The 20643-nt window shown below is 48.6% G+C and overlaps 1 protein-coding gene across 1 annotated transcript in view; it reads left to right on the forward strand.

The window, feature by feature from the left end:
- TRMT11 (tRNA methyltransferase 11) overlaps positions 1–20643 on the forward strand; it is a 285703-nt gene that overhangs the window by 162530 nt on the left and 102530 nt on the right. The window contains exon 10 of the mRNA XM_085611819.1: positions 73–142. Coding sequence (XP_085467945.1) covers positions 73–142 — 70 coding nt within the window. The remainder of the gene's footprint in view (positions 1–72; positions 143–20643) is intronic.

Below are 20643 nucleotides of genomic sequence, written 5' to 3' on the forward strand. Positions count from 1 at the left end.
AGTGCATACTATGTATTTGGTTCTCTGATGCATGTGCATGTCAATTGATTGTTATAATTTATGTTCATACAGCCCCATACGGAATAAGGGAGGCAACAAGAAAAACAGGTTCACAAAAAGAAATTATAAAAACAGAAACATGGTAAGCAAATCTTCTCTTTATTTCTTCTTTCATTATTCTTTAGTCAGTCTTTTTTAAACAGTCATAAAAACGCTTAACAAATAACCAATACATACAAACAGGGATTTACACTTAGAGTTGATGCATATGTTTGTGTAAAAATGATACAAAATTATGATCTTATCAAGATACATAATTTTCTTATACCTAAAAAGGTTAAGAAGCACATAAGGAACTTTTTATATAAGGTAAGACACTTTATGGCAGATGTAATGTTCTTAAAATGCTGATTCTGCCTAAATTCTTATACTTATTTAGAACAGTACCCTTAGAGGTGCCTCAATCTAGTTTAGCTCTGGCAGATAGAATTTGTTGCAGGTTTCTCTGGGGTTATAAGCAGCCTAGGAGGGCGGCTAAATGGATGCTTCTGTCTCGCTCACGTGGTGGCTGGGGAGTTCCCAGCTTATTATTCTATTTTTGGTCTTTGATGATTCAACATTTTGGCCTACCACTGTTGGGAGATGCCACCGGCCCCTCTTTGGCTTGTAGGCCATCAATCTTTGAAATCGGGCTGGGAGAAGATGCCAAGCGAGTCTTAGTCCGGGTTCTAGAACCAAGCTATTATAAAAGAACTAGGTTTAAGGTTATTTGGTCTATGTTCTCGGTATGGCGCAAGGTTCGTCGCAAATTCTTAGTTCCTAACATCAACTTCTATACGCCCCTCTCAGCAGCCCGGCTTCTTCCAGTAGTTTTCCAGGATCAAGTCACCTTTAACTGGTCAGCTCTAGGAATAACAGTACTCGGCAACCTTGGACATGAAGGGAGCCTGGCCTCTTTTACATGTCTTAAGGAGAGGCACTTGCTTAATACATTTGATTTTTTTAAATATCTACAGCTACGCAGCTTTATAGAGAACAGTAAATTGAAGCCTGAAGCACTATTTGGGAAGATAATACTGCTTGAACTTATTGCGACGCGTTCTAAAACTGGGGTAATCTATCGGCACTTACTTACAAGGCTACCAGATGATATTACTGCTTCTACGTTAAAATTAGAAGCCAAATTCGGTGTAACGGGGATAGACATAGTCGCGGCCCTGGAACTAGCAGGTAGGGTTCTCATCTCTGGTAGCCTACTCTCAGTGCTACATGGCTATGTTCGACCTATATTATACGCCGGCCAAGATATCTAAGTGGGGGGTTGCGGGGGACATAGTTGCCCAAGTTGTGGGTTGATGGCGGCGGATGATGTCCACATGTCAAAAGCTGAAGCCTTTTTTGAAGGAGGTAGAGCAGTTTCTTAATGTCAACCTTCGGATCCCTGCTGTTCTCTCCCCCGAGTTAGTCATTTGTGGGTATCAAAGTAATAGTGAGCATATCGGGCCCCGCTACTCCTCAGCTTTTTTGTTAATAGCTATGGCCCGCCTTTGTATTACCTCAGAGTGGATAAGTCCTGGGTCACCGACCTTTATTGACTGGAGAGGGAGGATCCTGGCACTACATAACCTGGAGTCTGCAGTTTGGGCTAGATGGGGCAGAGCCAGACGTGACTTTGGTAAAAAGATCTGGGCCCCATTTGAAGCATGGATAGGCCAATAGTTGATGTTCTACTTAGATTAAGCATTAGGCTTCTCAGTAATATCTCATAATCCTATATACTTTTTTTTTTCTAATTATGGATGCACTTTTTATCTATTTGCCTTTACTAATTTATATTGTGCTATAATCTGCTTAGAAAGTTCTGCGCTAGGAAAGCAAATGTCTATAATTGAATTGATTTGTACCTTCACATTGATCTGAATGCTGGTTATCTTATTCCTTGTTTTTTTTGCTGTAACCACAAGCCTAATAAAAAAAAAAAAAGTAAGACATAAATAGACTGTAACTTAAACATTAGTACAACATTAAAGACATAATTTCATCACAGTCGAATGAGCTAGTGATATCAACCACCTATGCTCAAAATGTTAAAGTATTTCTCTACAGAATAGCAAATTTGATAAAAGAACATACTGTCAGGGTGAATTGAGGATTTGCAGAAAAAGTCGGGACAGTCTAAATCTCTTGAATTGCAATCTTCTAAAGAGTTGGAACTAAAGAAATATGCAAAAATGGCTGGTTAAGTTTGCAGAAACTTCCAAAACACATTTATAATCCAATCTCTTTAGCTCCAAAGGATTAATAAATATTGATAGTGGGCCCAGTTTAAGAGTAGTAGCCATAATGTCTTAAAGCAAAGGAATCCAAATTCCCTAATCACGTGATAAACAGTCCTTTATTATATTTCTATTCAGCAAGGCATGAACGTTATACCACATCAAAGACCATAGTAATAGAAGGGCTAATTTAATTTGGTCTTCCATGTAATCCAAGCCCAACTCTTGATGAACAGCATGTTACGAGCTACTCCTAGAAACACCCATAATGCTCCCGCAAACCTGATTTTCTTCTACCTTCAGGCTACTAACGTCACTATACTCCAGATGCAAGAGCAATAGGTGAAGCTGTGTCCTGGTTGAAAGACAAAGCCCAGAAACTTGAAGGGTCAAAAGTAACCCTCAGATAAGGGAACTGGTTGATCTTTTCCTTGGGTTTACCCTTCATGGATAGATACAGAGACGTATGTTTTTTTGGTAACTACAATTGACGCCCTCGCAATGCACAGTTTTCCCATCAATAGTTTCACTGCAAATGTTGCAGTAATGTTGTCGATGATGTCAAAGATGTCATGAGTGATATAATATGTGAGGTAATCAGCAGTTCATGGTGAGGGTGTGAGATATAGTTACCTTAGGGCACGAGTTCTAGTTACTTGAGATAACTATAAATCCTGAATTTCTATAGTTTTGTGGTTGTGAAATCTGTAGCGTCCCTGTAACCTTTGTTTTTTTTAGTGAATTTCGACTGTTTTTAAAGCTATTTCCTAACTATATAGTCCCTGTAACCTTTATTTTTTCAGTGAATTTATATGATTTTTTAATGCTATTTCCCAACTATAACGTCCTTGTAACCTTGATGTATGAGTGGGTATGTGGGTATATGTGTGGGGTGGGTGTGTCTGTGCGGGTGTGGCTGTGCGGGTCTGTGAATGGCTATGTAATTGGCTGTGTGGGTGTGAGAGTGTATGTATCGGTGTGTATGTGGGCATGTGAGTGCCTCTGAGTGGCTGTTTGAGTGGTTCTCTGGGTCTCTGAGTGGCTGTATGAGTGTGTGAATGGGTGTGTGAGTGGGTTTCTGGGCCTCTGGGTGTGTGAGTGGTGTTTTGGGTCTATGATCGGGTATGTAAGTGGGTGTGTGAGTGCGAGTGTGACCAGCTATGTGGGTCTGGGTGGTTGTGTGAGTCGTTTTGTGGGTCTCTAAGTAGGTGTGTGAGTGGCTGTACAGGTGTGTGAGTGGGTGCATGAGTGGTTGCATGGATGTGTATGTGGGTGTGCGAGTGGGTATGTGAGTGGGTGTGTGAGTAGTTCTCTGGGTCTCTCAGTGGGTATGTGAGTGGCTGTATGGGTGTGTGAGTGAGTGGGTGTGTGAATGGTTTTCTGGATCTGTGAGTGGCTATATGGGTGTGTGAGTGGCTGTGTGGGTTTGTGAGTGGGTGTGTGAGTGGGTGTATTTAAAAAAAATACTGAGATCTGGATCCACAGATCTGTCGCAGATTGACATGTGGCGCTGAGCACTGCAGTGGATCCTCGAACGCCCACAAAAAAAGTGTTTTTGGACAATTTCTTGCCCGCGAGGGGTCCCTCATAGACCCCTTCATCAGTCCCGTGGGATCAGGATACCTCTCTCCTGACCCCTCATGTCCTATTTATACTTTATTTCTCCCTCCAGGAACCGTGTCCCGATTGACAAAATGACAGCTTTTCTCTCAGGTTGTGGCCAGCCAATAACAGCACTGCTGTTGGTGCATGGGTCTGCGGTCGATCCGCATCTCTAAAATTTAATAACGCAAAAATTACTGAACAGATTTACACCAAATTACAGTGAGTACTCTTTCTGAACTAAAATATAGCTTTCTTCCAAATTTGGTGCATTTCCATTATGCGATTAGGGCTATAGTCATGTCTAAAATCCCTATGAGAAATTGCATGGGGAAAAAGCGTTTTCGAACCCGCCCTTTTCTCGCCCCCCCCACTTCACAAATCAACCCAAAATAAAAATAAATAAATATATCTATATATCTATATCTCCAAGAAAGAAGTGACTCAAACAGATAGATTCACCAAAGAACAAAAATATATTTCCACTACAACGTTTCAGCTTCCGCCTTCCTCAGGTAGTACAAGATGGTTTGCTCTGTGGCTGCTCAGATGACACAGCTGAATTTTCAAAAAGCATCATGAGTGAAGATTCCATTTGGAATGTGGAATCAATGGAGTCCTGGGAGCTGTTGAGATATGCAGTAATCCGGTTGTGTTGTCAATAATGTTATATATATATATATATCTCCACCAAATTCGCCTCCTTTGAAGAACAACAGGGAACACAGCGGCTCATAATCAGGTAGGTTAATTGGGTCTCTTTGGCATGACGCGTTTCGGATACATTCCTTCCTCAGATGCAAAACATAATGCGCTGGTGCTAGTTACAGTCCTCTCTTAAATGCAACATGCATCTCACCCATTGGTGGAGAACAAAGAACTGGAAGTCCCAGCTTCCCTCTGGACGGATGTTGGAAATGGGTACCAGCTCCCAGAGTCTCTTCACACAGGACTTTAACAAACCTCCTTTTATGTCCAACATCTTCCGCAGCCTCCGATGCGGGCAAATCCAGGAAGCAGCACGGCAATGCACAATGCCTCACCGTGAAGTCACGGTCCAATCTTGGCGGAATATTTGCCCCCCCCGTGGCCGCAGCGGTCCATGCATGATGAATTCTGTCCAGATGAAATAAAATGCTGGGCAGGACTGGCGCAGAGTGTCCAAAATGAAATAATCCTGGATGACAAAGTGTCCCAAAACGCTTCCTTATCTCCCCGTATACGTCCCAGCCTCGTGAAATAAGGATCAAACAGGCCGTGAGCAGGAAAACAATGTGACCTGTTCTACGTGAAATCACGAACTGTAGTACACAGCAACCTTAAAAATTCTCACTCATAAGGCGGGCTGAAGTAATCCGAATCCTCGGGAAACTAAACAAACTGCAACAGCAGACTCCAGCAATACTCCAGCCACTTAGCAGGGCGGAGCCTCCTAAAACGCCACTGGACAGCGTGGAAATATGCACAAAGCCCCTCCAGTCAAGAAAAGGCGGAGGCCACACAGGGAGTAGATTCAGAAACGTTTATTCCACACAGCTTAAGGCATGATGCATTTCGGCTAATAAAGCCTTCCTCGGATGCCACTGTAGTAATCAGGATGCTACCCCACCTGCGCTTTCAAATAGTCCTGCGCTCTCCTATTGGTGAGAGCACCAGCCAACCCCTGTCACATGACCGCACATCAGAAGCAGTGTAGTATACACTGCAACTCCCAGAAACCACCTCACCGGTATAGATGCTGCGCGGGGATGGACATGATGAATTCTGTCCAGATTAAATAAAATGCTGGGCTGGACTGGCGCAGAGTGTCCGAAATGAAATAATCCTGGATGACAAAGTGTCCCAAAACGCTTCCTTATCTCCCCGTATACGTCCCAGCCTCGTGAAATAAGGATCAAACATGATATATATATCATTATCACTGGCTAGAGAACAGTCTTTGGGGTTTTGAACATTTATTTGAATTTGTTATTTTCCAGAGCATCTCAGGGTCTCTTGAGTTACAGGAGGAACCAACTTCTCCTACATATGTAGCTGGAGGTCAGACTTTCAATTTTCAGTGCGAGTTATTTAATACGTTCTACAAATTGCAATCTCTTCCATATTTCTAAGGTGTATTTCAGGGCCTTTATTAACCTCCTGTTTGAGCTGCCAGAGGCTCTGACAAACCAGGTGGCTTGGTTTGCTTTTAAATTCATAAATACATCTCCTGTATTATTACCTAGCTTTACAGAGGCCTCCAAAACCAGAATGGCCTTTGGTCCAAAGAGAGGCAACAAGGTACCAGATCTTGGTTGCCTGCATTTAAGTTGTGAAGAATATTGCCCCTGTTAGCACATTTACCTACCAGTCTCTGCCCATTAGCTTTTGTTGAAATTTTAGTACAATCGCCCACCATTTCCTTCGGTTTTCCTTTTGGGGTGGCTAGGGTAATGACAAGGGGGATGTGGTCGCTATGGATGCTGCGTTGAATATCCCCCTCACAAATACAGTTTATTAGATTCTTGAAACAAAGATGTAATTAATTATAGAGCTACATCCCCTTCCTAAAAATGTTGCTACATTTGAATCAGGTGCCTATTATATCGAAGGCGGGGCATAGGTCTGAAGTCAGCAAACTATAGTACAGTAGATTATCTCTAGGTTCCTGGATGGGATCATTTACAGCAGAATCTTCAATACTTAAGGGGTTGAGTAATGGTAATGCAGTTGTGTCCCCCAGTTTAGCTTTAATATCCCCTACCAATACCAAATGAAAGTTTTTGCCCACCTCAAAATATATATAATCCAACTCATCTATAGGATAAAAAAGAATGCAATAGTGAATATTGTCCCTAACAGACAAAATATCATTATATATGTTAATTAAAACCAAACTAAAATTATCTAACCACTTTTTGTATAAAGCCTGAATTGTCCCACTTTTAGCATCTATCACTTAAATGGAGCATCCAAAGGGTGTCTTAATCCAGGTGGTTAACCTCCTTATCCCTTGAATGGCCATAGGTTAAAGGAAAAGCTGGGACTGTAAAGTAGATGTATCCATCACAAATACATCATTAATGGCCCACATTTCTTGCAACAAGACAATGTCTGATAGAAACTTATAGCTCTAGATTTCTCACCTTTTGACCATTTCCCCGGCACCAGACTGGATCCAGATATCTTTTAGCAGTACCTCTGCACGCTGGTAAATGGTGCAGTGCGTCTCCGCACTGACTCCATTCCGGAAATGACGTGCAGGGCCCATATATGCACCACTCCCATCTGCTGACGTCAATTTCTTTCTATCTGTGCAATCAGAATGTGAATCTTGTGCTAGCTCTCGTCTTTTTGAGACCGCTTTTCAACCAAAAATTTTAATGTGTGCAAGGGAAATGTCACATCCCAAGACAACAGGATTTAAACCCTGTAAGGGCTGTTGCAAACAAATGTCTGTGACAGATCCTGATCAGGTTTGCTTGTGGTGCCTGGGTTTGAGTCACAACTCTAAGGCATGATGGCTTGCCAATGAACCTGAAGGCCATACAAGACTGCCAAGCGAAACTCTGTTGTAAGCAACAAAAGACTATGCAACGAGACCTGTCCAAGTCAAAGGGTCAATCTCAGTTACATTCTTGGTCCAGAATTCGCAGCATTCGTTCCTAAGGTTGTCATCACCATTCTCTAAGTTTGCGTATAAGACGAAGAAAATACAAAGAATCATAGCAGAACTCGGCCCCTTCTTGCCATTTGCATTCTCCTCTTTATTCTCTCTCCTGGAGTCAATTGACGTTTGATGCTGTCCTGTTACTTGTCCCAGCACACTGTGAGTTTCCAGGGCCATCTGCTACACTGAGACAGATTGAGTTCTGCAAAGCCATGCCCCGAATCTTTGGATCCTTACGGACTTCCTCTGGGCACCTTCGGGCCTCAAGGAACCGAGAGGCCCTTCAACTGGGGTACCGCTGGTGGGCTCGCCCTTGGCACCAGTTGGACCCTCCGAATCCACCACTGGGCTTTCTCCGACTTTTGTTCGGACTCCACCTCTAGCGATATGCTCTACACCGGTTCCCACAGCCTCAGCGCAGATTCAAATACCATTGTTGCTGTAGGACGTGGTGCCCATTGTGCTGTCTGACTCCGAGTCTGTGGCCACTATTAGTCAACTGGTCCGCGCTTGACTTGCCACGCCGACTAGGAAGGACACATATGTTGCATTCCTTATTTGGCACAGATTCAGATAATGATTATAATGCAGGTGATGAAATAGGACAACTATACTATGATGACCTTCAAGTAGACATTGGCCTTGACACTTTCTCTGAGTCCGGACTCCTCACCCCATGGTCCCGTCACTGAGGAGAGTAAATCTTATGCAACGGTCATGTATAAGGCAGCCAAACTTCTTGACCTCCTACTCTCACCTAGAGGCCAAACAGTTTCTTGACTGAAGTGCTGCAGCTGGGGCAAAAATTTACTGACCCCCTCTTGTCATTTAATAAGGCACTCACAGATACCATTTTGGGGGCTTGGGCCAAACGTTGCTCTGGCCCCCCCAGTCAATCACCAGATTGCGAGACACCAGTGCCCTTATCCAATGAATCCTGCATTTCTGTCCTATTACACCTTCCTGAAAGCTTGGTGGTGCAGATGTCTAGAAGTCGAACAAACTCTAATACCTGCCAGACTACCCACCACCCGCACCCCCATAGGGAGTCTAAACGAGTGGAGACCTTTGGATAGAGGATATTTTCTTACAGTTAGACCTTTAGGTCTGTGAATGCCAGCTGCCTCCTGTTCTCCTATTCAAACGCTCTTTGGGGTTTGTGGCTCAAGTCCTCCCGGGTGTCCCAGAAGACCCAAGCCAAACAGGACGGTTGTGATGCGGCCAAGTTAATAATTCATTGTGGCTTTGATTCCACAGATTCCATAGAGCAAGCTATTTTGCCGCCATGCCCAGCTGCGGTCAACCACTTTTTGGGCGATATCAAACGTTCGTTACGGACATGCCCTTTGACAGGACTCGCCTGTTTCAGGAAAAAGCAGATTCCGCTCTGGAGAGGTTCAGGAAGTGTAGGGTCACAGCATGCTCCCTGGGCTTATCTGCTCCGCCTAACCAGCCGCATCAGCCCTACCGTTCCTTTCATAGGTTCAGCAGAGGTACCCCTATACCACCGGTCAATACAGCCCTAGCAGTTTCAGACTAAATCCGCAGTGCCCACCACCCTCATGGTCACTTCACTCTGAGTCTATTGGGACAGATGGCCTCCTTCATCCCGCTAGTCAAGCATGCCAGGAGGCACATGCGGGCTCTGCAGTGGGATCTGAGGTCTCAGTGGAACCAATATCAAGGGGAGCTCTCCGAACACGTCCAGATTTCGGAGGAGGCTCCAAAAAATCCTCAGTGGTGGTAGCTAGACTGCAATTGCATCAGCGGCAGACTTCTCTTCCTACCCCACCCAAAGCTGACAGTGGTGACGATGCATCCCTTCTGGGTTTGGGGGGCATCTAGGGGAGGTGAAGATCAGAGGCCTGTGGTCTTCAACAGAGGCCCAGCTCCAAATCATTGTTCTAGAGCTATGGGGCATTCGATTGCTGTTGAAAGCCTTCCTTCCATCTATCAAACGGAGGCTGGTGCTGGTGCATAGGGACAACACTGCCACCATGTGGTATTGCAACAAACATGGCAGTGTGGGGTCATGGACCCTGTGCCAGGAGGCACCGCCTCTGGAGATGAGTGGAACATCAAGGGAACCACCTGGCAGGACCTTTGAATGCCAGGTCAGACAAGCTCAGCTGTCAATGCCTAGTGGATCACTCATGATCCACTAGGCGTTGGAGGAGGCCCCCGGAGGTGAAGTTGTTTCCCCAAATGGGGAGAATCTTAGATTGATCTATTTACCACGACAGAGAACATACAATGTCAGCAATTCTGTCTGTTGGAGTTTCCAAAGGCATCTCTCTCTAGGAGACACGTTCCGCCTCGGGTGTAACTCAGTACTCCTGTATGCCTTGCCTGCCATACCTCTTCTTCCCGGAGTTCTGAAGAATGTCAGAACCGACCAGTCCCAAGTCATCATAGTGGCCACGGACTAGGCACAAAGAGTACGGTATCCACAACATTTGTCCTCCGATCAGTCTACCCCTCTGAGAGTACCTGCTGTCAGAGCAGCAGGGCAGGGTTTTGCACCCGGGCCTTTGCAATCTCCACTTTTATGCATGGAGATTGAGTCGTGACAGCTGAGCGCCTTTGACCTTGATGTCTTCTTTGCAGACAGGTGTCCCTTGACAAAAATATGTCTGTCTGTCTTTTGGGACAAATGTGTGGTTTTGTGTGTGACACGCCAGATTGGCCCGCTCCTGGCTAAGTTATCTGATGTTCAGTTGTTTGTTCTGTCTCTCACCTGGCAGGCTTTGCTTTGGGCACAATTAAGGGATACATTTTTGCTCTTTCTACCTTTTTGTGCTTGCCACACCAGCCTTCATTGTTCAGATCTCTGGTTGTGATGCATTTTCTAAAGTTCTCTAAGACTTGCTTCCTCTCTCTTCTTAAGTCATGCCACAGTGGGACGCATTTTTGATGTGTACTCCCTTTTATTTGCTCCAAAGCTGTCCTTTGTGGCATTTTACCCTCAAGACGGTGTTGCTCAGTGTTGGAACATTAGCACAACAAGTGTGCAAGTTGTGTCAATCTGCCATATACCACCTTGTTTCCAAACAAACGGGTTCTGTGGACGTGAGCATGCTTTTGCCTAACATTGGGACGTTCCACATTGGCCGAACCAGCACCCTGCCGGCATTCTATACTCTGCTTCGTCATTGTGAGGAGGAAGAGAAACTCCATCACTTGGACCCAAAAAAGAGCGCTGAGCTTTTACATCGATTTATACTAAAGAACACCGGGTTCACTGGAGTCAAAAAAGGCAAGACCGTGCAGAAGAGGACCATCTCCTGTTGGATCACACTCTGCATCAAGATCTGTTACACATCGGCCTAAACACTCTACAGAAGTTGGGCAAGGCCATTCTACCAGAGTTAATTGCCAGGTTCACAGAGAAGGCCATTTCTCCTGCTTGGTCATACAGGACTTCTTGGTTTTGAGCCAATTCATAAACCCACCTCCTAATAGGTACTGCTGGTATCTATTCAAAAGGTAAGGAATCTATAGTTAGAAATCTCAAACAGAAGACCACATTATTTTACCTTTGGTTACACTATTTCTGGTAGGAACTCTATCTGAGCACAGATTTCTCACTGACCCCCTCATCCTCTTTGTTTGTGATTGGTCTCTATCCATTAATAAGTCTAGGAATCTGCACACTGGTCAAAGCCGATTAGCTTTGGAGCGCACAATACCTCAAAAGCAATTGACGTCAGCGAATGGAAGTAGTGCCTAAATGGGCCCGCACATAATTTCCAGAGCGAAACAATGTCAGAATAGAGGCGCACAGCGCCACCCATGACACACAGAGATACTGCTGAAGATGTTTCTGGATCCCCTCTGATGCCAGAAGAATATTCAGAAAGTGAGGAATCTTTGGTTAGATCGAGTCTCTACCAGACTAAGCATTACCAAAGGTAAGTAACTTGTTCATCAAACAAATTAATGTTGTCTTTCCAGTTTTCTATGCTTGGCAGTAACACCCGCTATATTCCAACTCAAAATGTTTAAGTCATGAACAATAGAGGGTGTAGGCATAGAGTCACTTGAGCTGACAAGCGGCTCATACCTAATAAGTATCAGGGAAAGTGAGGTATGCCAGTAAGGCAAGAAAAGGTAGTCTTGGTGAAAGAAGTATTTATTTCCTTAAGCAAATTTCCCCCACAGCTCTAGCCCCTTTCCTCCAAGTATCCAGGATCAACTGCCCTACTAACATTCCACAAACAACCCAAGAAAATATATCCATATTCGATCCATATTCCAATACATTGTCTTCCTAGGACAGGATGCCACAGAAAGCTCAAGTGCATAGTTATTAGATGTGGAAGAGTTATGACTAGCAACCCAATCCAAATGAGAAGAAAAAGCTAAGTGAGGGGCTCAAGCTCAGTCAGTCATTCCCAGGTAGATCAAAGACCACTGAGAAACAATTGTCAGTAGGAAGTTGGGGAGCTGAAAGGAAAGGAGGGGGAAAATGGGGATGAAGAATTTAAGCCTGAATGGTTGATTTCAGATGTCTATAAAAGTAGCCCATTGGCAAAAGCTTCATTGGTCCCTAACATACTGACCCTAAAGCATAGTTGAACAAGACCTCACGCTATATGGGGTATCTAAAATTAACAATAATACAGTCACCATCAAAATGTTTATTCAGGTAGCCAACCCATCCCACCCTTCGCTTAAACTATATGTCATTGTAAAAACGATAATTAGATTTGCATTTTCATATAGCCAATGCGTAACTTTGTTGTTTGATAAAGACTTCTCGCAGAAGATTCCGCACCTTTTACATATTCCCCAGGTGTGAGACTGGATCCTTAACCTTTGCAGAATTTTCTCAGTGTGCCGTAAAGTAGCCCAGTGTAGGTCCGCACTGACTCAGTTTTGCTCCGGAAATGATGTTCAGAGCCTACAGAGGCATGACTCGCATGTTAGTTCCATTCTTTCCATGCCTCCAGATGCAGATCCAAAGCTCTCTTCTTACCTCTCTGAGATATTATCTTCAAAAATGTCTTCAGTGTGCAAGGGATGCCACCCCAGGTTTTAAACCCTGTATGGCCTGGCCCAAACATATGTCTGTGATGGATTCCTGTCAGGTGTGCCTGTAGCGCCTTGGTTTGATCATGACTCCAAGGCCTGTAGTGACTACATGTCGGTGAACCCGCTGTGAAACTTTACGTTGCTAAACATAAGAAAACCTCTCGCAGTTACCTTTCCAAGTCAAGCTCCATGTCCAAGATTCAGTCTCAGTCTCTTTCCTGGAGTCGACAGAGCAGCTCCAAGTCTTCTAGAAAGTGAAAGAAACACAAGAAATTGAAGCAAGATATTTATCAGTATATGTAATAATATCTTTGAGACAAGAGGAATCTCTGGCATCCTACTTAATAACGTTAGAAAAACTGTTATTATTTTTCCTCCTCATGCAGAATATCCTCAACATTAACATATTGTAAAATGCAATGCGTCATACAATGTGCTAAATTCCCCCAAAATATATACAAATTCATGTAATGTAATAAAGAATCAGCTTCATATCACTCACAGAACTATGCTCTGGGTAAGCAGTTTTCAATGACCATGTTGCGCAGTTTTCAATGACCATGTTGCACAAGGGTCACATCAGCAAAAGGTCATTCCCCTACAATGTATTTGTCTGCATGGTACGCACTGAGTTTATAAAACGTGCGTACACAAAACGGTATCTGAAAGAAACACGTTAGTTAGATTCCTCACCTTAGAATATCCCCAGGCGTCAGACTGGATCCGGAAGATTTTTGTAGCAATACCCCTTGCGCGTCGCTAGGCGTCGTCTGGGGCTCCGTGTCCGTCGTTGGCGTCGTGCGCCGGAATGACGTCGTCGGAGTACTTAGACGCCGCCCTCGCGCTCTGACGTCCGTTCTTCTTTTTTCCGCGCCAGTAAGCGCCGATCCGGGAGAGCTACCCCTTTAGTCATTTTTTGACTAACTTTTTTGACTCTTTTTGGTCACTTTCTCGACTCTGGTGCCGGTAGGATGCCTGGTTTCAAGACCTGCGACGACTGTCACCGACTGATGTCGGTGACCGATCATCACCGCCGGTGCCTGTACTGTTTGGGCCTCGACCACGACGCGGAGTCGTGCTCCGATTGTATGGCCCTGACCTCAAAAGCTCGGCGGTCCCGTAAGCTTCTCAAGCTTCGCCACTCGGCTCCGCGCCACTCTCGATCCCGGTCTAGGAGGAGGTCCAAGGATCTGTCGCGGAGCCACACTCGACATCATCGCTCGTCTGGCTCGAAGTCTTCGGGTAAGTCGAAGCACTCCAAGAAGTCCAAGAGGCGACACCGTTCTTCGGACTCCCCTCGCCGGTCGCGCGACTCGGCCGAGGGTCAGGGTGGTTCCACCCCCGCGGCTCCGCCGGAGCTGCAGGCGCCGCGCACGTCCCCATACCCGCCGGTCCCTGGGACTGACGCGACGCCGGCGGAGGTCAGTGCCTTCCTCTCGGCCATGAGGAGCCTGGCCCCGCCGTCGACGCCCGCCGGCGCGCCTTCGGGCCCCGCGGACTCGACTGGGCGACCTTGCGTGCCGGCGGCTCCGACCCCGGTGCCGTTGGAGGCTCCGGCCCCGACGCCGCAGGTCCCCGAGGGGCCCAGGCCTGGGCCCCCGTCGACGCCGGTCGACCTCGTCACGCCTCCTCCGCCGGCGACGACACCGGTGCCACCTCCGATGCCGACTCCGGTCGACGTCGATCCCCGGTTCAGCCCCTGTCCGGTCCCGACGCCGGTGCGGCGCCGCATCCGACGCCGCTAGAGACACAATTTGTCTATCGACCGGCTCCGATCATTCCTCCTGTATACCAGGAATCGGATGACGGGGGTGACTGGGAGGGGTCTGAGGACCCTATGGCCCTTCAGGGCCAACTTGCACAGGACTGGGCACATGAACTGGGGGAGGCCAGTGGTTTGGATACCTCACCGGACACTGGATTCATCCTGCACCCTCCTCCGACTGTGGCTTCGGAGGAGGGTGCAGCTTTTTCTGTGGTGCTGCGCAAGGCGGCCGCGGCCCTTGGGCTTGAGCTGCCTGCCGTGGCTGTGAGGACTAACATCCTCACTGAGGTGCTTCAGTCTGCCGCATGCTCCACTGAGCCTCTGCTGCAATTCAATGAGGCCCTCACTGACGTTCTGCAGGGCACCTGGTACAAGCCCTCCACAGTCCCTCCTGTGGATAGGAACGTTGCCAGGCGCCACTGCCCTGCTCCGGGCGACCCCAGTTTTCTGTCCCAACACCCCACCCCCGAGAGTCTGGTTATCCAGGCCTCTACCTCCCAATCCTCCTTCCCGTCCGCTCCTCCGGACCGGGATTCCAAGAGACTGGAACAGTTCGGTAAAAAGCTGTTCTCCTCGCTCAGTTTGGGCCTGCGGTCTTTGAACACCGCCTGTCTCTTGGACCGTTATTCCCACTCTCTGTGGGATACGGTGGAGGACGTGCTGCCACTGTGCCCGGAGGAGGCCCTGGCACGGCTTTCCTCGGCTCTGGCCGATGGGAGAGATGCAGCGCGCCATGCCATCCGATGTGGACTCGACACTACGGACTCGCTGGGTAGGGCGATTTCTACCACGGTGGCGCTTCGACGTCACGCCTGGCTGCGGTCCATGTCCTTTTCAGGGGATGTCCAGAGCACTCTCATGGACATGCCTTTTGATGGCGCTCGCCTTTTTGGTGAGAAAGCGGGCAGTGCGCTGGCTCGCTTCAAGGACTCCCGGGCTACAGCCAAGTCCTTGGGCCTCTCGGCCCCGCAGCCACAAACTTCCGCTTTTCGCTCCTTTCGTGGCCAAGGAAGGGGCACCGCCTCACGTCCGCCTAGCCACTGGCCGCAGAACCAGCCTGCACGCGGTCGCGGACGTGGTTTCCGCCGAGGCGGTACTGGAGGACAACACGGTCAGTTCACATCCACCCCGGCAGCATCCGCCTCAAAGCCTTCCTAGTTCGAGCTTTCAGGCCCATTCCTCGCCAGTGAGAGGCCAGGTGGGTGCTGCAAATCGTCCGAAGGGGCTACTCCCTCCCCTTCAAGACGACCCCTCCAGCCATTACACCGCAGCACCACCGTATCTCGGAGGATCATTTGAACCTTCTGCGAGAGGAAGTTTCGGCCCTCTTGGCCAAAGAGGCCGTCGAGCGCATTCCGAGCCCAGAAGTAGGTCGTGGTTGTTATTCCCACTACTTTCTGGTTCCCAAGAAGGGCAAGGGGGGCCTGCGCCCTATCTTGGACCTCCGGAACGTCAATGCCTTCCTCCGGACGGAACGGTTCAAAATATTGACTTTGGCTCAGGTTCTAGCTGCCCTAGACCCTGGAGACTGGATGGTAGCGTTGGACTTGCAGGACGCATATTTCCACATCCCCGTCCTGCCGGCCCACCGGCGTTACCTGCGGTTCACAGTGGGTCCGGAGCACTTTCAGTTCACCGTGCTCCCCTTCGGCCTTACCAGTGCCCCTCGGGTGTTCACGAAAGTGATGGCGGTGGTCGCAGCTCATCTGCGCAGATCAGGGGTTCCAGTCTTCCCCCATCTCGACGACTGGTTGTTGAAGGCGGGCTCGCCCCAGACAGTCGTCTCCCACCTCCAGACTACGGCAGATCTCCTGCATTTGCTGGGGTTTTCCATCAACGTGCCGAAGTCACACCTGAGCCCCTCTCAGCAGCTCCTCTTCATCGGAGCGGTTCTCGATTCGGCGCAGTTCCGGGTTCATCCACCGGAGCAGCGGGTCCGGGATATACAGGCCCTGATTCCCATCTTTCGGCCTCTATCCTGGGTTTCGGTCAGGCTAGTGTTGCGGCTTCTGGGGCTGATGGCCTCCTGCATCCTACTAGTGCATCACGCCAGGCGGCGCATGCGGGCTCTGCAGTGGGACCTGAAGTTTCAGTGGGCCCAGCATCACGGCAACCTGTCCGACCATGTCTTGATCTCGGAGGGCACTGCACAGCAGTTGCAGTGGTGGCTCACGGACCGCGATTGGGTCACGGGCAAGAGCCTCTCCCTACCCCTACCGGAGCATGTTGTAGTGACGGATGCGTCCCTCCTGGGATGGGGTGGCCATATGGGAGAGGCGGAGATCAGAGGCCTCTGGTCTCCGGCGGAGTCTCGCCTCCACATCAACTTGTTGGAGCTGAGAGCGATCCGACTTGCACTGAAAGCCTTCCTTCCCGCTGTCCGGGGAAGTGTCGTGCAGGTGTTCACGGACAACACCACCGCCATGTGGTATTGCAACAAACAGGGTGGGGTGGGGTCGTGGACCCTTTGTCAGGAGGCTCTGCTCCTCTGGACATGGCTGGAACACCAGGGCATCACCCTGGTGGTTCAACATGTGGCGGGCTCTCTGAACGCCAGAGCAGACGAACTCAGCCGCATGTGCATGATGGATCACGAATGGCGTCTGAACTCCGAGGTGGCGCAAGGTCTCTTTCAGCAGTGTGGAGAGCCGTGGTTAGATCTATTCGCCACCGACGAGAACGCGCAATGTCAGCAGTTCTACGCGTTGGAATTTCCAAGGCGGCACTCGCTCGGCGACGCTTTTCGTCGCGAGTAGAGTTGTGGTCTGTTGTACGCCTTTCCGCCTATACCACTTCTGCCCAGAGTGCTGAAGAAGATCAGGCGCGACCGGGCCCAAGTCATCTTGGTGGCTCCGGATTGGGCACGAAGGTACTGGTATCCCGAGCTACTCAGTATGTTGACCGATCCTCCGATACGTCTGCCCCTTCGGGAAGATCTTCTGTCGCAGCAGGGGACGGTCCTCCACCCGAACCTGTCCAGTCTCCACCTCCATGCGTGGAGATTGACCGGCGGCAGATGATGCCATTTGACTTGCCTCCTGAAGTCTGTGATGTCAGTCTGGCAGCCTGGCGTCCCTCCACAAAGACGGTATACGCCTGCCGGTGGAACAAATTTGTGGCATGGTGCACAGCAAAGGCTGTGGATCCCCTTTCCGCCCCTCTTTCTGAGGTTCTCCTCTTTCTTCTTTCTTTGGCCCGGCAGGGCTCTGCCCTGGGCACCTTGAAAGGTTATCTTGCTGCCATCTCTGCCTTCTTACGGCTTCCTGATCAGCCCTCTCTTTTCAAGTCCCCTGTAGTGTCACGCTTTCTTAAAGGCATTACTCACACGTTCCCTCCTGTCCCTTTCGTAATGCCTCAGTGGGACTTGAATCTTGTCTTAACATTTCTGATGTGCGCTCCCTTTGAGCCTCTTCACAATTGTCCTCTTCGTCTTCTCACTCTTAAGACTACTTTCCTGGTAGCCATCACCTCGGCTAGACGGGTGAGTGAGCTCCAGGCTCTATCGTCCAAGCCTCCTTTTCTATCTGTTCATCCGGACAAGGTTGTCCTTCGGCCTCGTCCTTCCTTTCTACCGAAAGTGGCGACCCCCTTTCATCTTGGGCAATCTGTCACCTTGCTCACCTTCTTTCCACCTCCTTCCAAAGAGGAAGAGCGGCTCCACCGTCTGGACCCAAAACGTGCGCTCTCCTTTTATTTGGACTGCACGAAACAGTTCCGGGTGGACGACCAGCTTTTCGTTGGCTACGTGGGTGCTAAGAAGGGAAAAGCTGTGCACAAACGGACCATCTCCCGGTAGGTCGTTTTGTGTATAAAAACCTGTTATTCCTTGGCAAAAAAGGACCCTCCTGTTGGGCTGCGAGCCCATTCTACTCGGGCCACAGCGGCTACTACTGCTTTGGGACGGGGAGTCCCTTTGCAGGACATCTGTCAGGCGGCGACGTGGGCTTCGCTGCACACGTTTGCCAGGCATTATTGCCTAGACAGCCAAGTCCGGAGGGATGGCTTCTTTGGCCGTTCTGTCCTCCAGGACTTTCTGGTGTGATCTTGGTTCACAGACCCTCCACCGGGGTTGGTATTGCTTGGGTATCTATTCTAAGGTGAGGAATCTAACTAACGTGTTTCTTTCAGATGAACAAGTTACTTACCTTCGGTATCAATGTATCTGTAAGAAACATTAGTTAGTTAGATTCCTCACCGACCCACCCATCCTCCCCGTTCTGCGAACTGACGTCTAGAGTTAAGGCTATCCTTTTCAGGGCCCTAGAATTTTTGGCACCAGTGTCGGTCTCTTGCATGGCTCTGCGTTCCTGGCGCGGAAAGCTATGTACAAGAACTGACGTCAGCGCGCGAGGGCGGCGTCTAAGTACTCCGACGTCATTCCGGCGCACGACGCCAACGACGGACGCGGAGCCGCAGACGACGCCTAGCGACGCGCAAGGGGTATTGCTACAAAAATCTTCCGGATCCAGTCTGACGCCTGGGGATATTCTAAGGTGAGGAATCTAACTAACTAATGTTTCTTACAGATACATCGTTACCGAAGGTAAGTAACTTGTTCTTCATGGATCTATAGTGGGAACAAGTAGGTGAGATATAGAATATGCAGTAGTTCGAGGCATGTGAGCTGTAGATCACATGCTGTGCATAACCTGCCATCTAGTGTTGGGTCTGGATGTTTGCACTTTGTTTTTCTTCGAAGTAGTCTTTTCCAGTCACGAGGTAGGTGACTTCTCCTTTCGGTGATAGTGCGCATGGGCATCGACTTCATTGTTACATTGTATTTTTCCGCCATCGGGTTTTGCACCGTTCCTCTGGTGCCCTTCGATGCGTAATCCACAACCCTCTACGGTATTGTTTCTTGACCGTGTTTCCCATTCTCCGCGTATCGTTTAGACTCCAAGACCTTCGATCGGAAAACTCATGGAAGGCCGTTGGGCCTACCCGTGCCGGGCTCGCAGGCAGTTAATGGAACGGACTCCATTCAAACTCTGTCCAGGGTGTCGCGCCAAGTTTCCGCGCACCGACCTACACGAAGTGTGCAACCTCTGTCTATCCCTGGACCACGACGAGAAAGACTGCGATGCCTGCAGATCGTTTCGATCGAAGAAGACACTTCATGACCATCGGGCTAGACGTCACGAGATGCAACATCTGGGCGGCTCCGTAACGGACATCTTCGGCGAAGATTCCGATCGAGACGAACAACAAGCTCAAGGAGCCAAGGAAGCAGATCACATCTCCGTTTTTGAGGCCGACTCCGACATGGAAGAAGAGGAGCAAGTTACACCGGGCCAGTGTACCGTGAGTGCAGAAGCCCCCTTGCCCCAACAACATAAGACCAAAAAGGCTCCGGTCCTTCCTCTGCCTGCGGGCCTAGGTCGGCACCGAGAAAAAGTTTTGAGCGCCCTGCCCTGAAACACAAAGACAAGCCTTCCGGCTTGGGCTCGAGTCGGCCTCATGCCGGTGCTGAACCGAAATCCTCGGCTTCGAAATCAAAACATGTCGCGGTCCACATCCCACCTTTATCAAAGACTAAATCTTTGGAACCGAAAGGTTCGGAGCCGAAACTTTCGACACCGAAAACTACAAGCAAAGAAAAAAAGACTCCACCAAAGGAGCCTCGGTCCGACTTTCCACCTTTAGATCCGAAACAGAAAGAACTGGTTATAAACCCAGACACTGGACATATCCATGCCAAATTGCCTGAAAAAAAGGAAGATGGCCCAAAAAGAGGAGTACCACATTCCTGTGAAACCCTTCGCCCACTGATCCGAACGTACTCATCACACCCAAAAATTCACTACCACCACTGTCACCTGACCCACAGGATGAAGGGGATGGGGATCAGGATAGGCCACAGGATACTGACCCATAGGAGGACTACGACTCTGACCCAAACACGGATAATGACCCTGACTTATATTCGCCTAGACCCTCACCGCCCTACGACAATATAGGTTACATTGAGCTACTTAACAGGGCTACTCATTACCATGGGGTGGAACTACATAAAGAGGCTTTAGAGGAGGATTTCTTATTTGAGACCCTAAGTTCCTCTCAAAGGACTACCCATACACTGCCAATGCTTAAGAAGATGCTCAAACATGCAGATGAGGTTTTTAAAGACCCTGTAAGGGCAATAATCATCACGCCTCTGGTTGAGAAAAAATATAAACCTGGCCCTACTGACCCTGCCTACATCAAAGGTCCCCCGTAAACTTAGGACCAATACCTCCATCAAGTGCACCCTAGACGCAGCCGATCCAGCATCGTCCGCAGTAAACACCAGCGTACTGTTACGCAGGCATGCTTGGTTG

The sequence above is a fragment of the Triturus cristatus genome, chromosome 6, assembly GCF_964204655.1.
Source record: "Triturus cristatus chromosome 6, aTriCri1.1, whole genome shotgun sequence".
Classification (NCBI taxonomy): domain Eukaryota; kingdom Metazoa; phylum Chordata; class Amphibia; order Caudata; family Salamandridae; genus Triturus; species Triturus cristatus.